At 41.7% G+C, this 24,019-nt stretch overlaps 1 protein-coding gene across 6 annotated transcripts in view; it reads left to right on the top strand.

The window, feature by feature from the left end:
• The window catches only part of SPDL1 (spindle apparatus coiled-coil protein 1), a 56,528-nt gene that overhangs the window by 20,738 nt on the left and 11,771 nt on the right, over positions 1-24,019 (top strand). For 5 of the 6 annotated variants that reach the window (XM_058169293.1, XM_058169294.1, XM_058169296.1 and 2 more), the window contains 9 exons: positions 5,459-5,641; positions 7,064-7,240; positions 8,338-8,532; positions 8,756-8,905; positions 10,692-10,790; positions 12,044-12,154; positions 13,246-13,386; positions 14,543-14,652; positions 17,210-17,397. In XM_058169293.1, coding sequence (XP_058025276.1) covers positions 5,477-5,641; positions 7,064-7,240; positions 8,338-8,532; positions 8,756-8,905; positions 10,692-10,790; positions 12,044-12,154; positions 13,246-13,386; positions 14,543-14,652; positions 17,210-17,397 — 1,336 coding nt within the window. In that variant the 5' untranslated portion in view covers positions 5,459-5,476. The remainder of the gene's footprint in view (positions 1-5,458; positions 5,642-7,063; positions 7,241-8,337; positions 8,533-8,755; positions 8,906-10,691; positions 10,791-12,043; positions 12,155-13,245; positions 13,387-14,542; positions 14,653-17,209; positions 17,398-24,019) is intronic. The other variant, XM_058169297.1, reaches the window with a different exon arrangement.

Genomic DNA, 24,019 nt, shown 5'->3' with positions numbered 1-24,019 from the left:
GGATGCCATGAGGTGACATCGTGCGTTAAGATAAACAATTTGATAAGGCCGAAAAAAAGGCAGAGGCTAGCAAGCCACATTCCTCTCCTGCTTGTAGCAGGGAAACAGCTGATGCATAAACAAGGACCTCAGCCAGGTCAGTTTGGTTGGTCTTCCACTGCCTCCACTAGCATATAGCCTTTGCAGGCTGCAGATATAGAGGCTCTTTTGGGCTTAGCCATTCCTGAACCAGGATCCTCTCAGCAGCACAGGGGTTCCTGTGCCTCTGCTATCTTTACGCATAACGTGGCGGAGCTCCGCCCAGAGGAAGGCCAGGGCACTGCCCTGCGAAAAGACTTGTACAACATGATTGCCTAAACTATTACCAGGGGAATTGACGTTGCTCTTATACAACGGGGTTTTTTAGCCCTACTGCCAGCGACAGACCTGAATCCAAGAGCCACTACTATACTCCAGTATATCATGACAGAGAGTATATTCTGGATTCTCGTTCATCTTCACCTTTGTAGCAAAATGACATGTCCTTTCATGGCAAAGAAGAGGAGTTGCTGGATTATAATTTTTCTGACGATGAAAGGGTCATTCCTGATAAGCCCCCTGTCACAGGTCTGTTTTATTATGACCTATTTAAAACACTATTGTACAAGGCAAAGACAACAGACAAAATGGGGGCACTTATTGGGCAACCTGAGGGATCCTCGGACACTCAAGATCCCATGGTTCTTCTTTTTATTAAGCCTGTTACAGTGCATGAGGTGGTTCCATCCCCTAAGCTCTTTGTGGATGTCATACAATGACAGTGGAATCAGCCCGGGGCCATCTCTGCCCCTAGTGATATGGATAGTAAAATGTACATGGTGGAACAGGAACTTGAGGATCTCCTCAAACTTCCAGCCATTGATGTTCTAATGCAGAGGTCTCCAACCTCTGGCTGAGGAACTCTGGGAGTTGAAGTCCACAAGTCTTAAAGGGACCAAGGCTGGAGACCCCTGTTCTAATGGCCAGTATCTTTCTGATTCAGCTGAGGGCTTGAAAATGGAAGACTGAACGGCGGAGCTTGCCGCTCGTAAGGCCCACTAAGCAGCCGCCTGGGCCATTCATTCCGCCACAGTGGCGTCCCTCTTTTCTCGGACTTCTCTAATTTGGCTGCGTCAAATGCAATCCTGCGTGTCACCTGAGGACACCCATTTGCATCAGGATTTAAATAACTAATTGCTACCTCAGAATATTCAGCGGATGCTACCCTCACCTCTGCTAAGTTTGTTTCTCGAACCTTAGCATCTAATGTCACCTCCAGACTCCTCTTATGGTTGAGGCACCAGCTGGCAGACATGAAAACAAAGTGGCACCTAGCAGCGGCCCCCTTCAAAGGCGGCTCTCTCTTTGGGGAAGCCTTAGTCCCTATTTTGGTGGAGGGTAAAGATAAAAGGAAGGTCCTCCCTCACATCTCCTGTCGTGCAGACAGACAAATTGGGTATCCTTACCGCAGGCAGCCTTTTCATGCATCTGACACAACATTTCAGAGCCCGGCATACCAAAGGACCTTCCCACCAACAGCCGACCGACCTCCCTTTTGGGATTGATCCAGACAGCCACAGAATAGACGCTTCTTTCGGGGAGCTGGCTACCGACCATACTGTTGATCCAAATGACTGTCCCAACGAAGGCTCTATAGATGGTCTCCTGGGCAGATTTGCAACCTGTTGGCGACACACGACCACCGACGCCTAGGCATTACAGACCATAACACTATATCTAGCCCTAGAGTTCAATTCCAATTCCCCTTGACGGTTCATGCAATGCTCTGTCTCACGGGATCCCACGAGAGGTCTCTTGATGGAAGCCGAAATCCAGTATCTGCTGGCCATTCAGGCCATAGAACCTGTGCCTCCAACACCAGGGGTTCGGCTTCTATTTGATATTCTTTCTGGTGCAAAAGAAATTGGGCGGCTGCAGAGCCATCATAGATCTAAAAAATATGTACACATCACTTGAATGTACACATCAAATACAAACACTTCAAAATGCAATCCCTGTGCACCATTCTGGGTTGCATAAGACAAGGAGATCTCTTAACGTCAATTGATCTACAAGAAGCTTATCAGCATGTGCCCATCAGACTGTCTCACAGGAGATTCCTCAGGTTCTCCTATGCGGGACTTCATTACCAATACAAAGCCCTGCCCTTCGGACTTTCATCTGCCCCCAGAGTATTCACAAAACTTCTGAACCTGATGGCTGCTCATTTGCGAATGAAACCCTTACGTTTGCTATGCTATCTGGATGACATTTTGGTTTTGTCTTCGTTCCCTCAGCAGCGAGTCTAGATCTCCAGACCACAGTACAAACCCTCCAAAACTACGAGTTTACGGTGAATTGGGAGAAGAGTCACATGACCCCGTCCACCAACCTGGTCAATTGGGGAGTACAGATCAACACTCAGACCAGTCTCGTCTTCCTCTACCAGGAGCGTCACTCCAGCATCCGCTCCACCATAAGGCAAGTCAGAACCCTCAGAACCCCTTCTGTCTCAATTGTTAGCAAAATGATTTCCTGCCAACGGAATTCCTTCAAATGGATCAAAGTTCCCTTCAAGGTTCTTAAATCCTTGGAGTGGTGGATGTCCAAAGCCCTCGAACAGGGCTGTTCCTTCAGGGAGAAACCCGACTGACCTTAACCACAGATGCCAGTCTTTTCAGATGGGGCACTCATCTACAGTCTTAAATGACCCAAGGTCGGTAGTCCCCACACAACCTCCTCAAGGACATCAACTGGCTGGAATTAAGAGCTGCCCATCTGGCACTTCGTCACTTCCAATGTCAATTGTCAGGGCAACATGTGCTCTTACTGACAGACAATGCTACAGTCAAAGCACATGTGAACCACCAGGGAGGCACCCGATCCAGGGCACTGATGAACGAAGCTGCTGTGATAGGTCTATGGGCAGAGAAACACCTGTCTTCCCTGTGGGCAGAGCACATTTCCAGAACCTCCAACATCCACGTAGATTAATTGAGCAGACAGACCATCGATCAGGCATAATGGAAACTTCATCCAGATCTGTTCCGTCTGTTGTCAACCAAATTCAGCCCTTCTCAACTAGACCTTTTCACCATCCCAACGAATGCACAACTTCCTCGGTTCTACACCAGATTCTGATCACCAGGGGCCGAAGGGACGGACACCCTCTGTTATCCGTGGCCCCAGGGCCTGTTGTACACATTTCCACTGATATCTCTAATACCAAGGGTCATCAAGAAGCTCCTGGAGGAAGGTGCAGAGGTTCTTCTCGTAGCCCCTCACAGACCCAGACGAAACTGGTTTACGGACCTATTGACTCTATCAATATCTCCTCTCTGGAGGATTCCTCCAGACAGGATCTCCCTCAGCCAGGGGGCCATGCTCCACCCAGACCCTCAATGGCTTTAGTCTGGCACTGAAGTTGTGCATTTGTTGGGCACTTGAAAGGGAGATCCTGAAAAGGGACCACTTCTCGAGGAAGGTAATCTCTACTATCCTTGCTTCCCAACGTCCCTCAACAAGCCGCATATACAATGCTACGTGGACCTCTTTTTGCTTTTGGTGCACCAGGCAAGCACTGGTTCCAACTTCGCCGTCTGTACCACAGTTATTGGACTTCCTGCAGGAAGGGTTAGAGGCAGGACTAGCGGTTAATACTCTCCATAGACAAGTAGAAGCGTTAGCAACTATTCTGTCCTGCGAGGGAGCTTCCACCCTCTCTCATCATCCGAGGGTCCGTAGCTTTCTAAAAGCCGCCTTGGGATCTGTCCCTCGTTTTACAGGCACTCACATCCTCTCCGTTCAAGCTGTTAAGCTCCACCACTCTTAGGCTTTTGACCTTCAAGGTCGTCTTTCTCATCGCCATTACTTCTGCTTGAAGAATCTCGGAACTGGTGGCTCTCTCAGTACGAAAGACTTGTGTATTATGCATCCTGACAGAGTCATTCTTTGACTGGACCGAACATTTGTGCCAAAAGTCAGTTCCCGGTTCTACTGGGCTCAGTAGATTATCTTACCGGACTTTTGCCCAAATCCCAAACATCCTAGGGAACGTCAGTGGCACACCTTAGATGTCCGCAGGGCACTGCGCATATATATCGCCAGGATGGCACCATTCCGAAAAACAGAGGCATTGTTTGTCTCTTTTCAGCCCAGGTCTCTGGGCATGAAGGTGTCTCCATCCACCATAGGTCGCTGGATCAAGACCTGTATTTCTATGCTTACGACCATCAAGCCTGACCTATTCCGTTCCATATCATGGCACATTCTACTAAAAGCGCAGCTACAACAGCAGCCTGGACCACTCAGGCCTCAATACTAGAGATTTTCAGGCAGCTACTTGGGCATCGCCTTCTCCCTTCGTTAGAAACTATAAACTTGACGTTTGCCTCAGCAGAGGTGGCCTTTGGGAGACAGGTCTTGCAGCAGGTTCTTCCAGTTGACAGGACCCTGGAGGTTTCTACTCCCCACCCTAGGGATACTTAGCTTGGGTATATCTCATTGCTTTGGACTCTAAGCAGCGCACAGGAGAATGAACATTGTACTTACCTGAACGTTCTTTCTATGTGCGCTGCATGAGAGTCCAACCCCTCCCTACTTTTATAAAGGGCACCAGGGTCCAGGAGAGTATGTTTTCTATTGTTACAGGTTATGTCTTCTCCAGATCCAGACCATCGTTAAAAAACTGGAACTAAGCAGGAAGGAGAAGGTGTGTCTAAACAAATTACAACTCAGTTTCTGGCCAAGCAGACAAGGTTATCACCCATTGCTTTGGACTCTCACGCAGCGCACGTAGAAAGAACATTCAGGTAAGTACAGTGTTCATTCTAAGCATAGGATTTCTCCCTGTGGTTATAAAAAGTGACAGACCAGCTGAATGAATTGGTAGTAGTAGTAGGATGGGTGGCTTTGAAGTTGAAAATCATCTGGCTGTCACAGAGCAGCCCAAAGTTGGACAAATTTCTGCTTAACCTTTCAGGGAAGATTGTAAAGAGAGTTGTTGGACTGAAGGTTCAAAGGGCTCTGGAGGAAATGGATTATCTGGACCTCTCAGTATGGCTTCAAACTGGGATACAGTACTGAGACAGCACTGGTCACATTGTTAATAACCTGAGACAATGTTGAGATGGGGAAGTGCATCCCTCTTGACCCTCAGTATCCCAGCGGTCTTTGATATCGTCAACCTTGGCATTCTTTTGGACCAGCTCAAGGCCCAAAGTGAATGGGAGATATGGTGTTATGGTGCTTCTCCTTTCTCCAGGGCTAGCTCCAGTCAGTGTTTGGGGGGGGGGGATCTGCTTTGTAGATCATCCACAGGATTAAGTACCATGAGCATATAATTCATGTAGTGGGGCTTTTCTAAATCCTATCAATAAATAGTTATATGGATTTTACCCATAGTAGATTGATTTTTAAAAGAGTTGTACATCATATATAGTTTCAGTATTAAAAGAAAATGGAGACAGACCGAGACATCATTTCACGTCTTCAGTATCAACTGAAAGAAGCTGAAGAAGAAAGAAGAAAAGCGGCACAGTATGGCTTAAAGCTGGTGGAAAGCGAAAACTTGCTGCAGAATCGGCTAGATGAACTGCAAAATGAAATGGTTACCATAACAGAGGTGAAATTTTAAGCATTGTATTAGAGTGTTTTGATAGATTCTACTCTGACACAGAAGCATTACCGTTATTGCTGTGAAATAATGTTTAACATGTTAACCTTAAAAAATGCAGTTCTTTGAATAGTTTTCTACACCAATTTTAAAGGTTCTGCCATGGAGTGCTGGGATTGTATTGCATACATTAATAATGAGGTTAATAGTTACAGGTAATCCTCAACTTGCAACCATTCACTTACTGACCATTCAAAATTACAATGCCACTAAAAATGTGACAATCAGTCCTTGCACTTAAAACCAATTCAGTATCTCCACAGTCACGTGATAAAAATTTGATTGCTTGGCATCTAGCATGTATTTACAATGGTTGTAAAGTTCTGGGGTCATGTGATCATCATTTACAACCTTACCAACTCGCTTCCAGCAAGCAAAGTCAGTGAGGAAAGCTGGATTAATTTAAAGACCACATGATTCATTTAACTGCATTGATTCGCTTAACAACCATGGCAAAAAGGGTCCTAAGAACAGATGCAATTTACTTAACGATCACTTTGCTTAACAATGGAAATTCTGGTCTCAGTTGTAGTCTTAAATTGAGGACTACCTTTATATAGAAAGCATATTTCTCTTACTAATAGTGGGTTTTGTCCAATCACTGTGTGCGAATAATTAAATTTATAATTAGAAGGAAGTTTTTGACTTACAGTGGATATTTTGGTCCCAGTTGTGGCTGTAAGTTTTTGCAGTCATAAGTTGAGTCATCACATGACTCGACACAAATTTGTGACCATTTTTACAATTGTAATTAAGCAAATCATATGATGGTTAAGCAATTCCAATTTCCCCGATGGACATTTTTTTTTGCCAGAAACCAGCAAAAAATGACATGTCATCGCAGGATGCTGTAACCAGTCATAAATGTGAGCTAATTGCCAAATACGTAAATTACAAATATGTACTGGTAACTGAAGGGATGATACAATGGTTTGCAATGGTCGTAAGTGCAAAACAGTTTATAAGTGATTTTTTCCAAGGCTATGGTAAATGAATGGTTATAACTCAACAACTATCTTTATCATCATGAAGAAAAACTTAGCTGTCCTATATGGTCAGCATCTCTAAATATAAATTGTGAATTATTTCCCAACTATTAGTAGAACCAACCTATTAATATGATTCATTATACAAATAATTGAATATTCATTGCATTTTCCCCATGAGTAAGGAGGTAAAATTTAAACTTTCCCTCTGTGCTGATCCAGTAGCTCATGCATCTAAATCTTCTCCTTCGAGGTAGTTAAGAAATGGGCACAGAAGATACGTGCAGTCTTTTAGACTTTGCCAGGGTGAATACTTTTTGCTCACCACTGTGCTTCCATAGCAGATGTCTTTCTTTGTTATAACTCCGTGATACCTCTTTTTCAGAATTTTGAACAAGAAAAATATACTCTCCAGAGAGAAGTAGAATTGAAGAATCGAATGTTGGGAAGTTTAAATCTTGAATGTGAAGCTTTTAAGCAGCAGCAAAATGTACATCTGGATGCATTGCGTAGGCAGTTGGAAACATTACATGGGCAAGAAATAAAGGAGCTTAAAAATAAGGTGCATTATACAAAGAATAAGATCAATCTGTTATTTATAGCAATTGCTTGCTTCTATTAATGCTAAACAGTCTTCAAAATGTTCTGAACTTAACACATTATTGAAAAATCAATTCTGAATTGGAATATCTTTCTGCAGTGCTAAAGAATGGAATGGAATAGAATAGAATAGAATAGAATAGAATAGAATAGAATAGAATAGAATAGAATAGAATAGAATAATACTTAATTGTCACTTTTAATGTACACTAATTAGCATACGTTAAAATGAAATTACGTTGCATACAGCTCTCAAAGGGTCTCCACCTCTAATATAAACATGACAAGATAAATAAATACAAAATTATGCATGTACCACAGTATATTATATGACATGGAAAAACAACAGTCTAGTTCAGATGTATACATGTACATGGGCGAGAGAAACAAATCTTGCAAGTTTACCAGACTTTGTATTAATTTACTAATTTACATACTAAGATTACTATGTATTAATTTTAATTATACAGCTTAATAGGATAGCAAGGAAATTTTTTGGGGTAACTGGACATGTGTGTGTGTGTGTGTGTGTGTGTGTGTGTGTGTGTGTGTGAAAGAGCGAGCGAGCGACTGCATGAGTGTGTATATAACTTATATCTTCCATCTTTAAAATCCTGCTTTAGAGCAGAAAGGAAGAATGGGATGGAAAAGATGCTACTGCTTCAAACTACATGGTGTGTTTAAAAACCTAAGGGAGATGGGCAATCTAGAAATATGAAATGTAATAAATAAATAAAAACCGACCATTCAACTGCATGTTTGTTTTTTCAGCCTTCTTCCTTAGAGAATGTGATAGGAAATTTCGGCAAATACAGTGTTGCTGTTTTTTTAAATATTACTTTATTTAAAAAATGCAGTGATTTGACCAGCAAAGTTAATAAAAAAAATTGTTGACCCTAGTTAATGTATGCTTTATTAAGTTTTAGAATGGAATGAAAATGAAGTATACTGTAGAGCAATAGTTAGTGAGGATATGCTGGTAAATTTGAAGAAGAATGTGTATAAATGAAAATTAAATGTAAAAGTTATTTCCCTCTTTGGAAAACCATTGTTTTACAGGTTGAAAAATTAAAATCAGAGTTAGACGAAGCATTACTTAGTGAGAAACAACTGAAGCATAAAGTGGACCATCTGAAAGATGTGATTGCTTCAAAATCAGAAGAACTACACATAATGTCAGAACGTGTACAAGAAACTATGTCTTCAGAAGTGCTCAGTCTTCAGCTTGAGCTGCTAGCCCTTGAACAAGGAAAGGTATGCCTCAGATTCATTCTGAAACTCTTTAAGTGCCCTGTAATAGATAATTTGCAGATAGCAATTCTTCCTTTTGGCTTCTGATCTATAGCTGATCATGTTTAAATATCATGAAAATTTAATTGAAATTAAATGTTGTGAATTGGGCTGTTGTCCCTATAATTGTAGCAATACAATGTAACTGCCAGTTAAATAATTCAAATATTTATTAATTTTGTGACAGACTGATCTTGAGGACAAGTTATATGATCTGCAATACAGTAAAGAACAGCTGGAACTTGCAAATAGCAATTTGACGAATCGAGTGGCTCGGCTTGAAGAAGAGAAGGAAGAGAAAGAAAAAGATCTTGTTTCATTTTGCAATTCATTAGAGGTGCTGTATTACGTTGGTATTTATAATGACGAAAGGATCTTGTACTATAGAGTGAAGAATTTAATAAAGGGTTAAATGGAATATTTTTTTCAAATTATGTTAGAAGTTTGAATAAAAACAATAAAAAAGATAAAAACAAGTGAGAATTTTTAATAAAAGTATAATTTTCTTCCCTCAAGAAAGCTTGTTTGTTTAAATAGAATTGATTTTCTGAAGTTCCTTGAACTGAGTTCAGGATTCTATAACAAATATTTTTAGCAGTGAGAAGTAAATTGGCTTTGCTAGCTTTGTTTCTTTTACAGTTTTCACCTTAAAGGACATATGCTTAGCTATTATTTATTTTGTTAGGGGATATATTTGTTTGAATCTGTAGATAGGATAAATTAAGCTAATCCTCTACTTGATTTTTGTCCTTCCAGGTTGTTTTAAGCATCAAAAGCAATTCTCTAGATCTACTATTCTGAACTGGACTGCCTTAAATTATTACTAGTCCCCTAAGACTAGTGATAAACTTATGCTTTCTATGATTCAATATTAGTGATATAATATATATCACTTTCATATTACTGCAAGGAAAACTAGAAGGACATTTGTGTATTGTTAGGAGAAAAAATTTAGGATGCTTATAGGAAACTTTATTGCAAATGTTAAAAAGTCATATCCTTAGGTACTATCTAGGTTTCATGCCCCACCTAGTATTTATTTGGATTATTTCAGTTTTTTAAATATATACATATGTTTGCTAGTGTAGGACAAAGCAAAATGACAACTTGGAGGATTGTCTATGGCGATTCTCAGTCATCCAGGTCATGGTTGTCCCAAAGGTGCTTTTTTCAAGAGGCAACTGGACTTTCTGGTTTTTCTTTGAAGACGTTTCGCTTCTCATTCAAGAAGCTTCTTCAGCTCTGAAGGCTTCAGGCTTCAGCTTCAGCTGAAGAAGCTTTTGGGCTGAGAAGCGAAACATCTTCAAAGAAAAACCAGAAAATCCAGTTGCCTCTTGAAAAAAGCACCTTTGGGACAACCTGGAGGATTGCAATTTTTTTACAAGAACGTTTCTGGACCTACCCTAGTCTTGTCTTGGGAAATAAAATGACAGCTACAGTCCAGCACTGCCTCCTTTCTCTGAAAAAGGATTAAAATAAGTTGAAGCATAAAATAGCATCCTGGAAGACTATCAGAGAGCAATCATAGCAGATGGCTAAGAAGATTGCTTCTAGACATTTACCTATGGAGCGGTGGTGACACAATAGATAGAATGCAGTATTGAAGGCTAGTTCTGCCCATTGCAGACTAATCCTGACCAGCTCAAAGTTGACTCAGCCTTTTATGGTTGGTAAAATGAGGACTCAGATTTCTGAGGCAATATGCTGACTCTAAACTGCTTAGCGAGGACTGTAAAGCACTATAAAGTGGTATATAAGTCTAAATGCTACTGCTAGTACTATTAACATCATGCCTTTATTATTTTTACGAGAAACTCCAGGTGGTGAATATACCCAACACTTTCTTCCTCCTATTTTTCCCACAGCAACCTTGTGAGATGGGTTGGGCTGAGAGAGTGACTGGCCCAATAATCACCCAACTGGCTTTCATGGTCTTCTGCTTTCTAGTCTTAACCACTAGATCAGACTGGCTGTGGTTGATGTTTTGTGACATGTAATGCCATAATCATGTGTTTTTGAATATTTACAGGATTGGAGAGTTGTGTAGATAAGATGCATTTAGTTTGGGTAAATTTAATTTTAGTTTAGTTTGGGTGAATTAATAATGTTTTACTCAAATTCAGGAAGCCCGTGAGATGAACCGAGATCTTCAAGTTCAGCTTGACCATGCACTACAGCAGGCCCAGGATTTTCCCAATCAAGGAAATTCTCTATTTGCTGAGGTACTGTTTTTCATAAAAGAATATATTAGTTTCAACAAAGCCATTATTAGTTTCCAAAGCCTTTTATATTGAGTCCCTTCTCAGTATCAATTCTCCTGAATTATTTTTTCATTCAAATTCTATGTCATATATTCTGAAAAAGCATTTTAATCAAAGTCTTAATACATTTGTAGTAAGTTATTACATGTTTGGAAACAATATAGCACTGCTGAATCCTCTAGAACAGTGTTTCCCAACCTTGACAACTTTAAGATGTAGGGACTGCAAATCCCAGAATTCCCCAGCCACTATGCTAGCTGGAGGATTCTGGGAGTCCATACATCTTAAAGTTGCCAAGGTTGAGAAACACTGCTCTAGACTCGGTAACAAAAAATTCTCAGTCCAATTATACATTAGTAATTTTGGCCAGGAACTAAAGCATGTGAAATTTCCCATCTTGATACCCTCCAGTTGTGTTGAAGGCAAGATTAAATGCTGAAAAAGCTGTGACAATTATCACAGGTTGGAAGATATTTTTTTTCTTACTTTAGGCAGGTGTCAAACTCGCTTTCATTGAGGGCCGCATCAGGGTTGTGTTTGATCTTGAATGTGGCCAGGGTGGCCGTGACCAACTCGATATCACTCATGTCAGGGGTGCCTGTGGTAGCCCGAGCACTTTGCCAGAGAAAAAGCTCCCAAACTCCCTTTTCGGCTGTGACAGCCTCCTGCAACCCTCTGCCAGCAAAAACAGAGCTCAGGAGGGCTGCATGCCCTGTTTTTGCTGGCAGAGGCACCGCAGGCCAGTCTTTCGCTGTTTCCTGGGCGGCCCTGTGGGCCAGATCTAAGCACCCCATAGGCCAGATCTAACCACCGAGCCAAGCGTTTGACACCCCTGCTTTAGGACAATATTTTATTCAAAACAATTTAGCTGTATAAATGCATGTAGCATTCAAATATATAGGAACTTGCTTAATTTTTAAGATACTGATCCCTACAGTGATAACAGTAATGATCAAGTAATCTCACAGATTCTTTCAAACTTCTGGGAATAATTGTGTTTGACAATTATTTTAAAATATGTTGGCAATTATCTAGACGCTACATGGCTTTGATTTGGTGAATAATATGGCAAAGTTATTAACTTTCATTATTTACTTTTCTAAGCAACTTATATGATAATTTCTCTAGCTTTCCTGAGGGACTATATAACTTGCTATAAATATTGAATACATTAGAATGTGAACCAACTTTAAGTGGATTTTTTTCCCCAATAGGTAGAGGATCGTAGAGTAGAAATGGAGCGTCAACTAATTAGCATGAAAGTAAAATATCAGTTGTTACAAAAACAGCATAATTTCACCAGAGAACAGTTGCAAAGAGTCAAGGTATGGTTCATTTAAAATTTATTTTGTTAGAGGAAAATAAATCTTTGGATCATTTATGCTGGAATTTTATTCTTTCTAATAGCTAAGCATTTCTGTTTTGTACATATATAAAACTGTTATGGAATTAAGATGAGATACAGCTATAGAATTAAGAAAGCCGTGTTTAGGTAACAAAGCTTTTTCATCTGTGTAATATTAATGTCACTTGCTATGTAAATGCTACTTTTTAAGAAACAAGTTGCCTTCTAGCTCAAATTATTTTTGAATCCCCAAAACAAAAAACAATGGTACATGGCACCTTCTTTAATCATGACTCAGCAAAATGTATCATTACCTTCCTGGCACAAATATCCACATCTTGCTTGGGGAATTCTGGGAGTTGAAGACTACACATCTTAAAGTTGCCAAGGTTGAGAAATGTGAGGTCGATTCTGTTGTAGAAAACAAAACAATGTATTGGTATGAAATATTAGGAAGGTTTTAGCTTTGGTTGATATGAAAACTGTAGCTATTCTTAGTCAGAAAGTTTGCCAGAACATCCATGCATGGTATTTTCAGCTGGCATTTTCAGTACAAACGAAAACTTGAAAGAACTGGTGTTAAATCTCATAGAACTGACTTGGCTGAATACAGGTAGTCCTCGACTTACAACCACAATTAAGCTCAACATTTATGCTGTTAAGTGAGACATTTGTTAAGTGAGTTTTGCCCCATTTTATGACATTTCTTGCCACGGTTGTTAAGTGAAGCGCTGCAGTCGTTAAGTTAGACATACGATTGTTAAGTGAATCTGGCTTCTCGATTGACTTTGCTTATCAGAAGATTGCAAAAGGGGATCGCGTGACCCTGGGACATTGCAACTGACATAAGTATGAACCAGTGGCCAAGCATTTGAATTTTGGTCGCGTGATCATGAGGATGCTGGAAAGATTGTACCTGTGAAAAACGATCATAAGTCACTTTTTTCAGTGCCGTTGTAACTTTGAACAGTCACTAAATGAACTGTTGTTAGTCGAGGACTACCTGTATATTTTATAAGAAAATGTTTGTAATTTAAAAACGACCAACATTTGGTTTCATTTCATTTGTAGCTGCAGATGGCTACACTTCTAAGAATGAAAGGTTCACAAGGAGAGCATGACCAGTTGGAACGTTTACAAAACATGCTTCAACAAAAGAATGGTGAAATCGAAGAACTGCTCATGAAAGTGAAACAATTAGAAAAATCAATGGTACGTACATGACTAAATTATCAAATCCTTTATTGGCAGTTGGTGAAGGAATGGTATAGAATTAGACTGGAAAGCATTACATAGAATAAGCCAATGTAACAAAGAGAATCATGAAATCAGAGTGATTTAACCATAAATACCTGGGAAGTGCAACTGAAGAGAATAGATCTCCCGCATAGGAATTTATGCAGAAAATAACATGGGGGCCATCTCTCTGACGCACAGGGATCCCCCGTCCCTGTCCCTTCTTCTTCCTTGTGGCAACCCTGAAGCCTCAAAGATAGCCTCAGCCACGTTCGCTTCAGGGCTGACAGCATGATTGGAAGAAGCATGGCCACATTTCATTTTTATCCCAATTTTGGGGCTCTCTAAAGCAAATTGCTCCTATTCCATTCTTAAAACCTCATTAGAAGCTGAGAAACAGAAATTGCACGGTTATAATTTAATCATTTTGCCACTGAATATCCATGATGCATTGGGGAGCTCTTTCACACACTCCTTTCCTGAAACCTCGCTTGTGCCTCTTGTCTTGGTACATGATTTAAAAGTTCTTGGGTTTATTACTTGGAACGCTGACAGATGCAGAATGACGATTTTGGGTGTTTTTTATCCCTACCCCATCCAAACATTGTTCATCATAATTGTAGATGATACTTGAAAGACTTGAAGAATTCCATTGCTGAGGAATAGTACACACAATAATGTGCTCTGTTAATCTCAGTTCCAGGAAGTACAATAAAGAAGAGAAGTGGTGTTACAATTTTGCATTAATATAAAGACAAGTATTAATATTCAATGAGCAAGCCATTTTGGGATAAGAACCCAAAATGTTTTTTCATGGTTGTGTTTCCTAGGCTGATTTCAAGAAGCATAAAAGCAATAAAATACCACAGATACCTATTTGGTGTTCAAGTTGTTAATTTCATTAATCGTTTGATACTTTTCTTCTGTAAGATAGCTGAATTTATATATTCCCTTATATAGTCACATTTTTTTGCCTCAAGGTATAGCATAATTTTGTTACATTTGAATGGGATGATTTTTCTTCAGATATATTCTTATTTGTTGCCATACCTTTTTGCCACTAACAGATAGCTAAAATTGCCAAAGGCCAATATTGTATTAGTTTTAATTTTTTAAATAATTGTTTACCCAGAAGGTATCTGAGAACTCAAGAGAGCTGAAACCGTCTAATGCCTCAGAAGATGCTGAATTTGAAAATGGCTATTATGTTGATTTGCTTCAAATGAAACTTGAAAATTCAGAGTGAGTCTTGTGAATTCTAATTGTGGAAATTGACAGCCTGAGTGAGCCATCGCATTTAGATTAGAGTATTAGTTCCTTCTTCTCTAAATGCTAAATTGTTAGATTTTCTTGATTGTTTTTTTTTTACTTTCTTGATTAAAATAACCATTGCTAAAGTTAACTATTAACTGATTTAGTAAAATAAGCCTTAGTTATATGTTACATAATGTCAACATTTTACATTGAAACCAAGTAATACTAAGGAGCATATTGTTTGAAATTAGCTTGTAAGTGGTGATTTAGCATGTTGTGTGAAATTAGCAAAAACATAATGCAGGTCGTATTCAGCCTTAGTATCTTAGATGAATCACCCCAGGGTCACACAGTAAGACACAGTTTGTTGAATAAGTTATAATGGCTGAGCACAATATGGGTTTCAAACAAAAGAGCTGAGTTCATGTATAGGTAGTCCCAGTGGTGGGATTCAGCCAGTTTGCACTTCTTCGGGAGAACTGGTTGTTAACTTTCTAAGCAGTTCAGAGAACCGGTTGTTGGAAGAAATCTTATTTTGTTTTTTCCCACTTAACAGTGGAAAAAATCCTGTAAGAAAGGCAGGAAGGAAACATTCTAGTGTTGTTTCTAGCCTAATCTTTATTGCCCTGCTTACAGAAACTGCATCTCTGGTTAATCCTTATTACATTGTAACAGCTAAGGTGTTACAACGTGAGTGATGTTGAGTTGGCCATAGTCACATGACCACCGAGCTATGCCTACCCAGCTGGTCATTAGGGGAGAGAACCAGTTGTTAAATGATTTGAATCCTACCATTGGGTAGTCCTCAACTTACATTTTGACAGACCTCCCGCTCCAAAAAAATACTTATGACATAGATTCCAAGTGGTCCCAGTGGACACGTGATCACATTTTGGGTATTCAGCATTTATGCTCGCATTTACGATTTTCAGTGTCCCAAAGTCACGTCACCATAATTTATGATTTTTGTTGCTGGAAAGTGGCATTTATTTCTGGTTTCTGAAAAAAAATTCCCATTGGGGACAATGGGTTTGCTTGATGCCTGTGGCACTCCTTAATGTCCATGGTGATTTGTGTCAGAGTTAGGCAGCGTAACTAGTATTATGAGATAAACCCGGGAGCAGCACACAGCACACAGGGCTTTTAGATAAATAACAGTGGTTTTATCTACAGCTAAATATTTACAGACTTATACGTGGTTAAATACCTTTACAGCTGTTGACACACGGAGAACAATTGAGATATATGGCGAGAGAGAACATCAGGAGAATGCATGAGGAGAAGCATGAGGAGAAGGAAATGCCCTTTAATGGCTTCCCTTATATAGACAGCTTCTAACCTAGCTTCTTAAAGTGGCAGTAATCCTGCTGCCTCATTCCATTGCATCAGCTTCCGGTTGCCACCGCTTACAACCTCTCATCAGCTTATAGCTATTAACTCTTTATACCCTGACACTCCTCCCAGTTAAAGCTGTACAGCTGATAATTCGAACTCTTTAACAAATCATCTTTAGCAACTCAGTTTCTGTACCGTTACAATATTTCTACATGGTTACAATGTCTACATGTTTACCTCTATTCCTGATTCGATCTCCTGTTGCCATTGTTATACACGCAGCATTGTTTTCATTTACATTTACATCTTTCAGTCACATTAATGATTGCAGAAAAAAAAAGAATTAAGTCAGTTACTTGATGTTTAACAACCAGCACTATTTATTATCATAATTTCAGGCTCAATTATAGTCATAAGTTGTAGACTACCTATGATATGCTAAACTAAACAAATCGTATTTTGCTTACCCTGTTGTATAATGTTTTACCTAGAAAAGTGCATTAGAAGAGTACATATAGCATGAAATGTAATTTTTCTTCTTTATCCAGCCACTGATTCAATTTACAGAGGATGTAAAAATAAAGAAAGAAAAAAGCACACCTGCATGCAACAAAAAAACTGGAACTTTGAATATTAGTAGATATTTTAGAAATCAAAAGAACAACGCCCTTTAGAATATTAATATGAGTTCAGAATTCTGGATGTTTCTTCCCTTTTTCTCTACCTCCACCATACACACGAGAGCTAGGCTGAGAGAAAGGCGCTCACTGACTTTCCCTATCTGAAGGTGAACCCAAAGCTGATCTTTCCTGGTCATAGTCCAATACCTTAAACATACACCATTTTCAAAGTTTTTAATGTTACTTTATGAGCCAGATTCAATAATATTTTTACTGGGTGAAGTTGTGCTCTTCCTTCAATTTTGTCTGACACCCCCCCCCCCCGTGTATTCTCTCCTATAAGCGACAGATTTTTACTGGCTAGAAAAGTCATTACTGTTCTGTACTGAGAGCACCATAAATCTTTTTGAATGGTTTTGGCTGCTAATTTTGCTTCATATATTACACATTTTTAATCCTAATGTAGTCTTTATATGGGGTTTAAGTGAAAAAGATGGAAGGACTTGAGACCTGCGATATGGATGCTGACTTTATGCAATTGTATGTTTTGTATGTTTTCTAATACTTACTTTTTGTTTCCTTTTTGTTAGTAAGGAGAAAGAAAATTTGAAGAATGAATTATCTTTACAGCGGATGAAAGCTTTGTTTGAAAGTCAGCGAGTCTTAGAGATGGAGCGAAAGCTTTTTGTAACTGAAAAGCAACTTGAAGCTTGTCAGAGTGAGAACATAAATTTGCGTGTGCTGCTAGATGAACTGAAAATCAAATATGAACCAGAAGGTAATTATCCCTGCTCCCTAGTAAATCACCACTTTCATCCTATATTGCCTTTTAGTGTGGGAACTGGCCAAGGTTCTTAAAGGCTTTTAGAGTTATACATTCACTGCGTAGTCTCAGCTGGGATTTGCTTAGTATTGTTTGTGCCATAGCTGAGAATTCAGAAGCCTGGGAGAGACCTTGAAACAATATAGGTTATTCATTGAGGCAAATAGACATAGAACAGGCTGCACAAACTCTTCTGTTTTCTTACAATGGGGACATGTATCTTGAAAATGTATTACTTCTTCGTCTTGCTTAGGGGCATAGGAGATTCTCAGTTTAGCTCCAGTTTGTGAAGTGTTGTTGAGAGCTGTGTGCTGCCTTTTCATTCTTTTATGTTTAATCTTTTATTACTTTCCCCAACAATTGGAAACCATGTAGAAAGCCAAGTGTTATAATTCCACACTTTAGGGTATCTCTCTGAAACATAGGAGGAATGTTACTGTGGTTCAGATCACTAGTACTTTTAGAAAGCAAAGCCCCCTGCCAGGATAGATCTCCTTTTTCTCAGTAGCAATAAGCTTCGTTTGTATAGGGAATGTCATCTGTGAGTTATGCACTAGTTCAAGCTGTAGTTGGGCTTACTTTTAAGTTCCTTGGAGTAATAGACCATACAGACCCCCAACATGAATGTTTTTAACATTATTGAGAACATTTTATTGCACTTGGAGTTCTGGATGTGGACACCATACTTGTTGCCAAGCTTTCATTCACTACCCCTTGTTCTTCCTGCCATCTAAAGAAGAATGCACACTTGATCTATCCAGCTTGTTCTAGTTCTTGTGATTGATGCCCCAACAAAGGGCCCATTATGTATGAGGGATAGTCAACAGGTTGTTCGCATAAGTAACTCGGATTGTAATCTTCACTTGAGGTTCTGTCCTGTAGGAGGAAAGAAAAGGAAATGTCAATAGCTGATGAGGCAAACCAGCCAGAGTGTTGCAAAAACAGATTTCCCTAGGCAATTGAAAAAAGTGTATAAGATATTTTTTTTCAACACTCACACGCTAAAGAAGTGGTTTCTTGATAACATGTCATTAAAAATTATAAAGTCTGTAATGCAAAGGACTCTGATAAACACTCTGCATACCTCATACTGTAGTAATTTTCCCTTGATAAATTGAGAGGCTAACTGTTCCATGTCCCTCTTGTTTGGAAACTGAGTTCAGAGCTATTTATTTATTTTATTAGATTTAAAGGCAGCTTCACTAGAATGACTCAGGGCAGCTTAGGCTTTAAAAAGAAAAAAAGAGATAAAAGTTACAAGAACTGAGGAATACAGAGTAGGCAATAAATTCTCACTCTGGAGAATTTTCAGTCTTTTTGGCCAAATTCTGAGGGATCTGATGAGATTACTAACTCACAATTTTCCCATGGAGACCTTCCTGTGCAGCAGTAAGAGACCTGAACAGAGTTCTATTATTCAGAAAGATTGTTCCTCTGAACTTTAGGAATGGCCTGTTCAGGTTTAATCCCAGAGTTGCTTCTGCCTTTCTCCCAGGCCTAAGAGTAGTAGCAGAAGAGCCTGCTGGGTCAATAGCTGATTGCAATGAAGAAACTAATCAATCAATAAGGGGAAGGCCTCGTTTCCTTCTCCTTTTGTTCTTTTTAACCTGGTTGAACGTTGGAGTTGCATAAATGGGTTTAAAAATCAATCGTTATGTCTATCCATACAACCCTTGAAAAAAAGAATGGATTGGCATTAAACCAGGGATTGGGGAAAAAGTTGGCCAAACAACAACAACAAAAAGATCAAGGTCAAAAATGGTGTAGACCCAGATGGGGCTGTAGAAGAAAAAAAATCCTGTAGTGCATTCACTGTGAGACAGACAAACTGGCAGCATCTGAAATTATTGCCAGCTGATCCATTCTAAGCCCTTCTCCTCCTCTTTCCCAGATGGAAATTTGTATTAAGGATTGCAATGGATTCTAGAAGCCATGCTCTGAGTGCTTCCTACCATGTTATTCTTGCTAATCCAATGAAATAATAGAAAGAAATCAGATGTAGAGTTTTGAGAATTCTGTTCATCATCAGGGGGATAATGCTCTGAAAACTGAATAGAACGAGGCCAAATGTTGTGTTTTGTATATAAGACAGAGAAAAAAAAAGATCAAGCTATAATTTTTATTAACCCGTAAACACATGAAAAAATTTAAGATGTGAGATGCTAATAAAAAGATAGCTGTTGGTATGTTCTATATACGGAAGTGAGAATTGGGTGTTGAGAAGGAAAAATGTTACATTCAGCAGGAGCTCTTGTTGGAGGATATGCTTTTAAATATAATCAGAGTGATAAAAGAATAAAGTGTATAAGTGTCATAAATCTACCCCTCTCCGGATGCGAGTTCAGCAGAGAAGGGTGAGTTTGAGTCGGCAGAGGAAAGTACGGAGCCGAGTGTTGCTTAGGATTGGGCCACCGAAAGTGCTAACTGGATTATTATTATTATTATTTATTAAATTTTTATACCGCCCTTCTCCCGAAGGACTCAGGGCGGTGTACAGCCAGAAATAAAATACAAGATATGTACAATTAAAACAAATTAAAACATAGCAAAATTACAAAAACGGCTAATAATTAAAATTAAATTTAAAATATTTAAGAATATTAATAAAACCCCAATGTAAAATCAAACTATTATGCCAGTCCCACTTGAGTAAATAAGTATGTTTTTAGCTCACGACGGAAAGTCCGAAGATCAGGCACTTGACGTAGGCCAGGGGGGAGTTCATTCCAGAGCGTCGATGCTCCCACAGAGAAGGCCCTACCCCTGGGGGCCGCCAGCCGACACTGTTTGGCGGACAGCACCCTGAGGAGACCCTCTCTATGAGAGCGTACGGGTCGGTGGGAGGCATAGGGTAACAGCAGGCGGTCTCGTAAGTACCCGGGTCCTAAGCCATGGAGCGCTTTAAAGGTGGTAACCAAAATCTTGAAGCGCACCCGAAAGACCACAGGAAGCCAGTGCAGACTACGGAGCAGTGGTGTTACATGGGAGCCACGAGCGGCTCCCATTACTACTCGCGCAGCCGCATTCTGGACTAACTGCAGCCTCCGGGTGCACCTCAAGGGCAGCCCCATGTAGAGAGCATTGCAGTAATCCAACCGAGACGTAACCAGAGCGTGAGTGACTGTGCATAAGACATCCCGGTCAAGGAAGGGACGCAACTGGTGGACCAAGCGGACTTGGTAAAAGGCCCTCCTGGAGACGGCCGCCAGATGTTCATCAAAGGACAGCCGTCCATCCAGGAGGACGCCCAAGTTGCAAACCACCTCCTTTGGGGCCACTAATTCGCCCCCAACAGTCAGCTGCGGATGCAGCTGACTGTACCGGGGTGCCGGCATCCACAGCCACTCCGTCTTAGAGGGATTGAGCTTGAGTCTGTTTCTCCCCATCCAGACCCGTACAGCTTCCAGGCACCGGGACAGCAGTTCGACCACTTCGTTGGGGTGGTCCGGGGTGGAAAAGTACATCTGAGTATCATCAGCGTACAGATGATAACTCACCCCGAAACCACTGATGACCTCACCCAGCGGCTTCATATAGATGTTGAACAGGGTAGGCGAGAGAATCGACCCCTGAGGTACCCCACAAGTGAGGTGCCTCGCGGACGACCTCTGCCCCCCTGTCAACACCGTCTGCAACCGGTCGGAGAGATAGGAGGAGAACCACCGATAAACAGTGCCTCCCACTCCCAATCCCTCCAACCGGCGCAGCAAGATACCATGGTCGATGGTATCAAAAGCCGCTGAGAGATCTAATATGACCAAGGCAGAGGAACAACCCCTGTCCCTGTCCCTCCAGAGGTCATCCACCAACGCGACCAAAGCCGTCTCCATGCTGTAACCGGGTCGGAAGCCGGACTGGAACGGGTCTAGATAGACAGCTTCCTCCAGGTGCCGGGGGAGCTACCACGCAACCACACTCTCTACAACCTTCGCCACAAAGTGAAGGTTGGAGACTGGACGGTAGTTTCCCAAAATAGCTGGGTCCAGGGAAGGCTTCTTCAGGAGAGGTCTCACCACCGCCTCTTTCAAGGCGGCGGGGAAAACCCCTTCAACCAAAGAAGCATTTATAATCCCCTGGAGCCAGCCTCGTGTCACTTCCTGAGCAGCCAGCACTAGCCAGGAAGGACACGGGTCCAGTAAACATGTAGTTGCATGTAACCTCCCCAGCAACCTGTCCACGTCCTCGAGAGCCACAGAATCAAACTCATCCCAAATAACCTCAACAAGACGTGTCTCCGCCATCTCGGTTGGATCATCACAATCTTGGTCCAAGCTATCCCGAAGCTGAACGATTTTATCGTATAGATAACCGTTAAACTCCTCAGCCCGTCCCTGTAGGGGGTCATCCCGTCCCTCCTGATGAAGGAGGGAACGGGTCACCCGAAACAGGGCGGCCGGGCGGTTATCTGCCGATGCAATGAGGGTGGAAACGTAGGAACGTTTCGCCTCCCTCATTGCCACTAGGTAGGTCTTAGTGAAAGACCTCACTAGTGTCCGATCAGCCTCGGAACGGCTGGACCTCCAGTACTCTCTAGGCGTCTTCTCCGGCGTTTCATCTCTCTTAGCTCCTCGGAGAACCAGGGAGCCAATTGAGATCTACGCCGGGTCAGAGGCCGCAAAGGCATGACACGGTCCAATTCCCCAGCCGCAGCCCGTTCCCAAGTCGCAACCAGTTCTTCAGTCGTGCCGTGGGTAAGATCCTCAGGGAGCAGCCCAAGCTCCGTCAGGAACCTCTCCGGGTCCATCAGGCGCCTGGGACGGAACCAACGTGTTGGCTCCGTCTCCCTGCGGTGGTGAGCGGCAGTCCGAAAGTCTAGGCGAAGAAGGAAATGATCTGACCATGACACCGGTTCTTTCACTACATCTCCTAAATCCAGATCATTAACCCACTGACCAGAGATAAAAATCAAGTCTAGCGCGCCTCCCCCAATGTGTGATGGAGCAGCCTCAGCTAGGTCGATGGCTGAGGGAGGCAAGCCACAGCTGCAGCAAGTTAGACCTGGAGCACTTGCCGCCCATTAGCTCCTGATCCAAAACCACGTAGATCAGAGAGGAGACAGGGACAACACCATTCTACTAGACTATTCGTGAAGAGACAATCTTGTCTCTCATAAAGGGCTGCACTGGTGTTGCCTACTTAATCCCTGTGCGAGGACTTGAGCATTGCTGGAGCAATGTGCCCAGTTCTGTGCCTTGGGTGCTCGTGCCGTGTATCCTGACACATTTGACTTGTGGACTACTTTCCTAGACTTTGTATGCCCATTGAACTTGGTTACTTAATGACACTTGCCATGCTGAGCTCATAAACAAGATCTGTACAACAGAGGTGCTTTCAGAGGATCTGTTTAAGGGGTTTGAATAAACACCTGTAGACTCTTGCTCTGTGTGTGTGTGTGTGTGTGTAAGCACAATAACTTGAGTTGTTCAATGCTGATTAAAAAGAATAAAATATGCATAATATTTATTTATTTATTATTTCAAATTTTATACCGCCCTTCTCCCGAAGGTCTCAGGGCGGTTTACAGCCAAGTAAAAGCAATAATACAAAAGTTAAGAGCAGTTTTAAAAAACTAATTTTAAATTGGCCAAAATGTAAAAATTTGCTAAAACCCATTAAAAACTAATTAAAACTATTAAAAACTATTAGGCCAGTCCTGCTCGATGAAATAAAAGAGTCTTCAGCTCACGCCGGAAGGCTCGGAGGTCAGAAAGTTGGCGCAACTTTGGAGGTAATTCGTTCCAGAGGGCTGGAGCCCCCGCAGAGAAGGCCCTCCCCCTGGGGGTCGCCAGCCGACATTGTCTGGCCGACGGCACCCTGAGGAGACCCTCTCTATGGGAGCGCACTGGTCGATGGGAGGCCACCGGTGGCAGCAGGCGGTCCCGTAAGTATCCCGGTCCTAAGCCATGGAGCGCTTTAAAGACGGTCACTAACACCTTAAATTGCACCCGGAAGACAACCGGAAGCCAGTGCAGCCCGCAGAGGATAGGTGTTATATGGGAGCCTCGAGCCGCTCCCACTATCACCTGCGCGGCCGCATTCTGGACCAGTTGAAGCCCCCGGGTACCCTTCAAGGGGAGCCCCATGTAGAGAGCGTTGCAGTAGTCCAGACAGGAAGTGATGAGGGCATGAATGACCGTGCACATGGCATCCCAGTCCAGGAAGGGACGCAACTGGTGTATCAGGCGAACCTGATATGGCCGTCATATGGTCTTCTAACGACAGCCGTGCATCCAGGAGGACGCCAAGATTGCGGACCTTCCCCGTGGGGGCCAACAACTCACCCCCCACGGTCAGTGATGGAATCAACTGATTATACCAGGATGCCGGCATCCATAGCCACTCAGTCTTGGACGGGTTGAGTTGGAGCCTCTGCAGGCCTCCCAAACTCTCTATGTGCCCTGTTATTTGCATAAACAGGGCCTCTGGTGGCTCAACAGACTAAAACAGTCTGTTATTAACACAGCTGCTTGCAATTACTGCAAGTTCAAGTCCCACCAGGCCCAAGGTTGACTCAGCCTTCCATCCTTTATAAGGTAGGTAAAATGAGGACCCAGATTGTTGGGGGCAATAAGTTGAC

The sequence above is a fragment of the Ahaetulla prasina genome, chromosome 2 (genome assembly GCF_028640845.1).
Source record: "Ahaetulla prasina isolate Xishuangbanna chromosome 2, ASM2864084v1, whole genome shotgun sequence".
NCBI classification, from domain to species: domain Eukaryota; kingdom Metazoa; phylum Chordata; class Lepidosauria; order Squamata; family Colubridae; genus Ahaetulla; species Ahaetulla prasina.
This window is presented reverse-complemented; position numbering and strand designations above follow the sequence as displayed.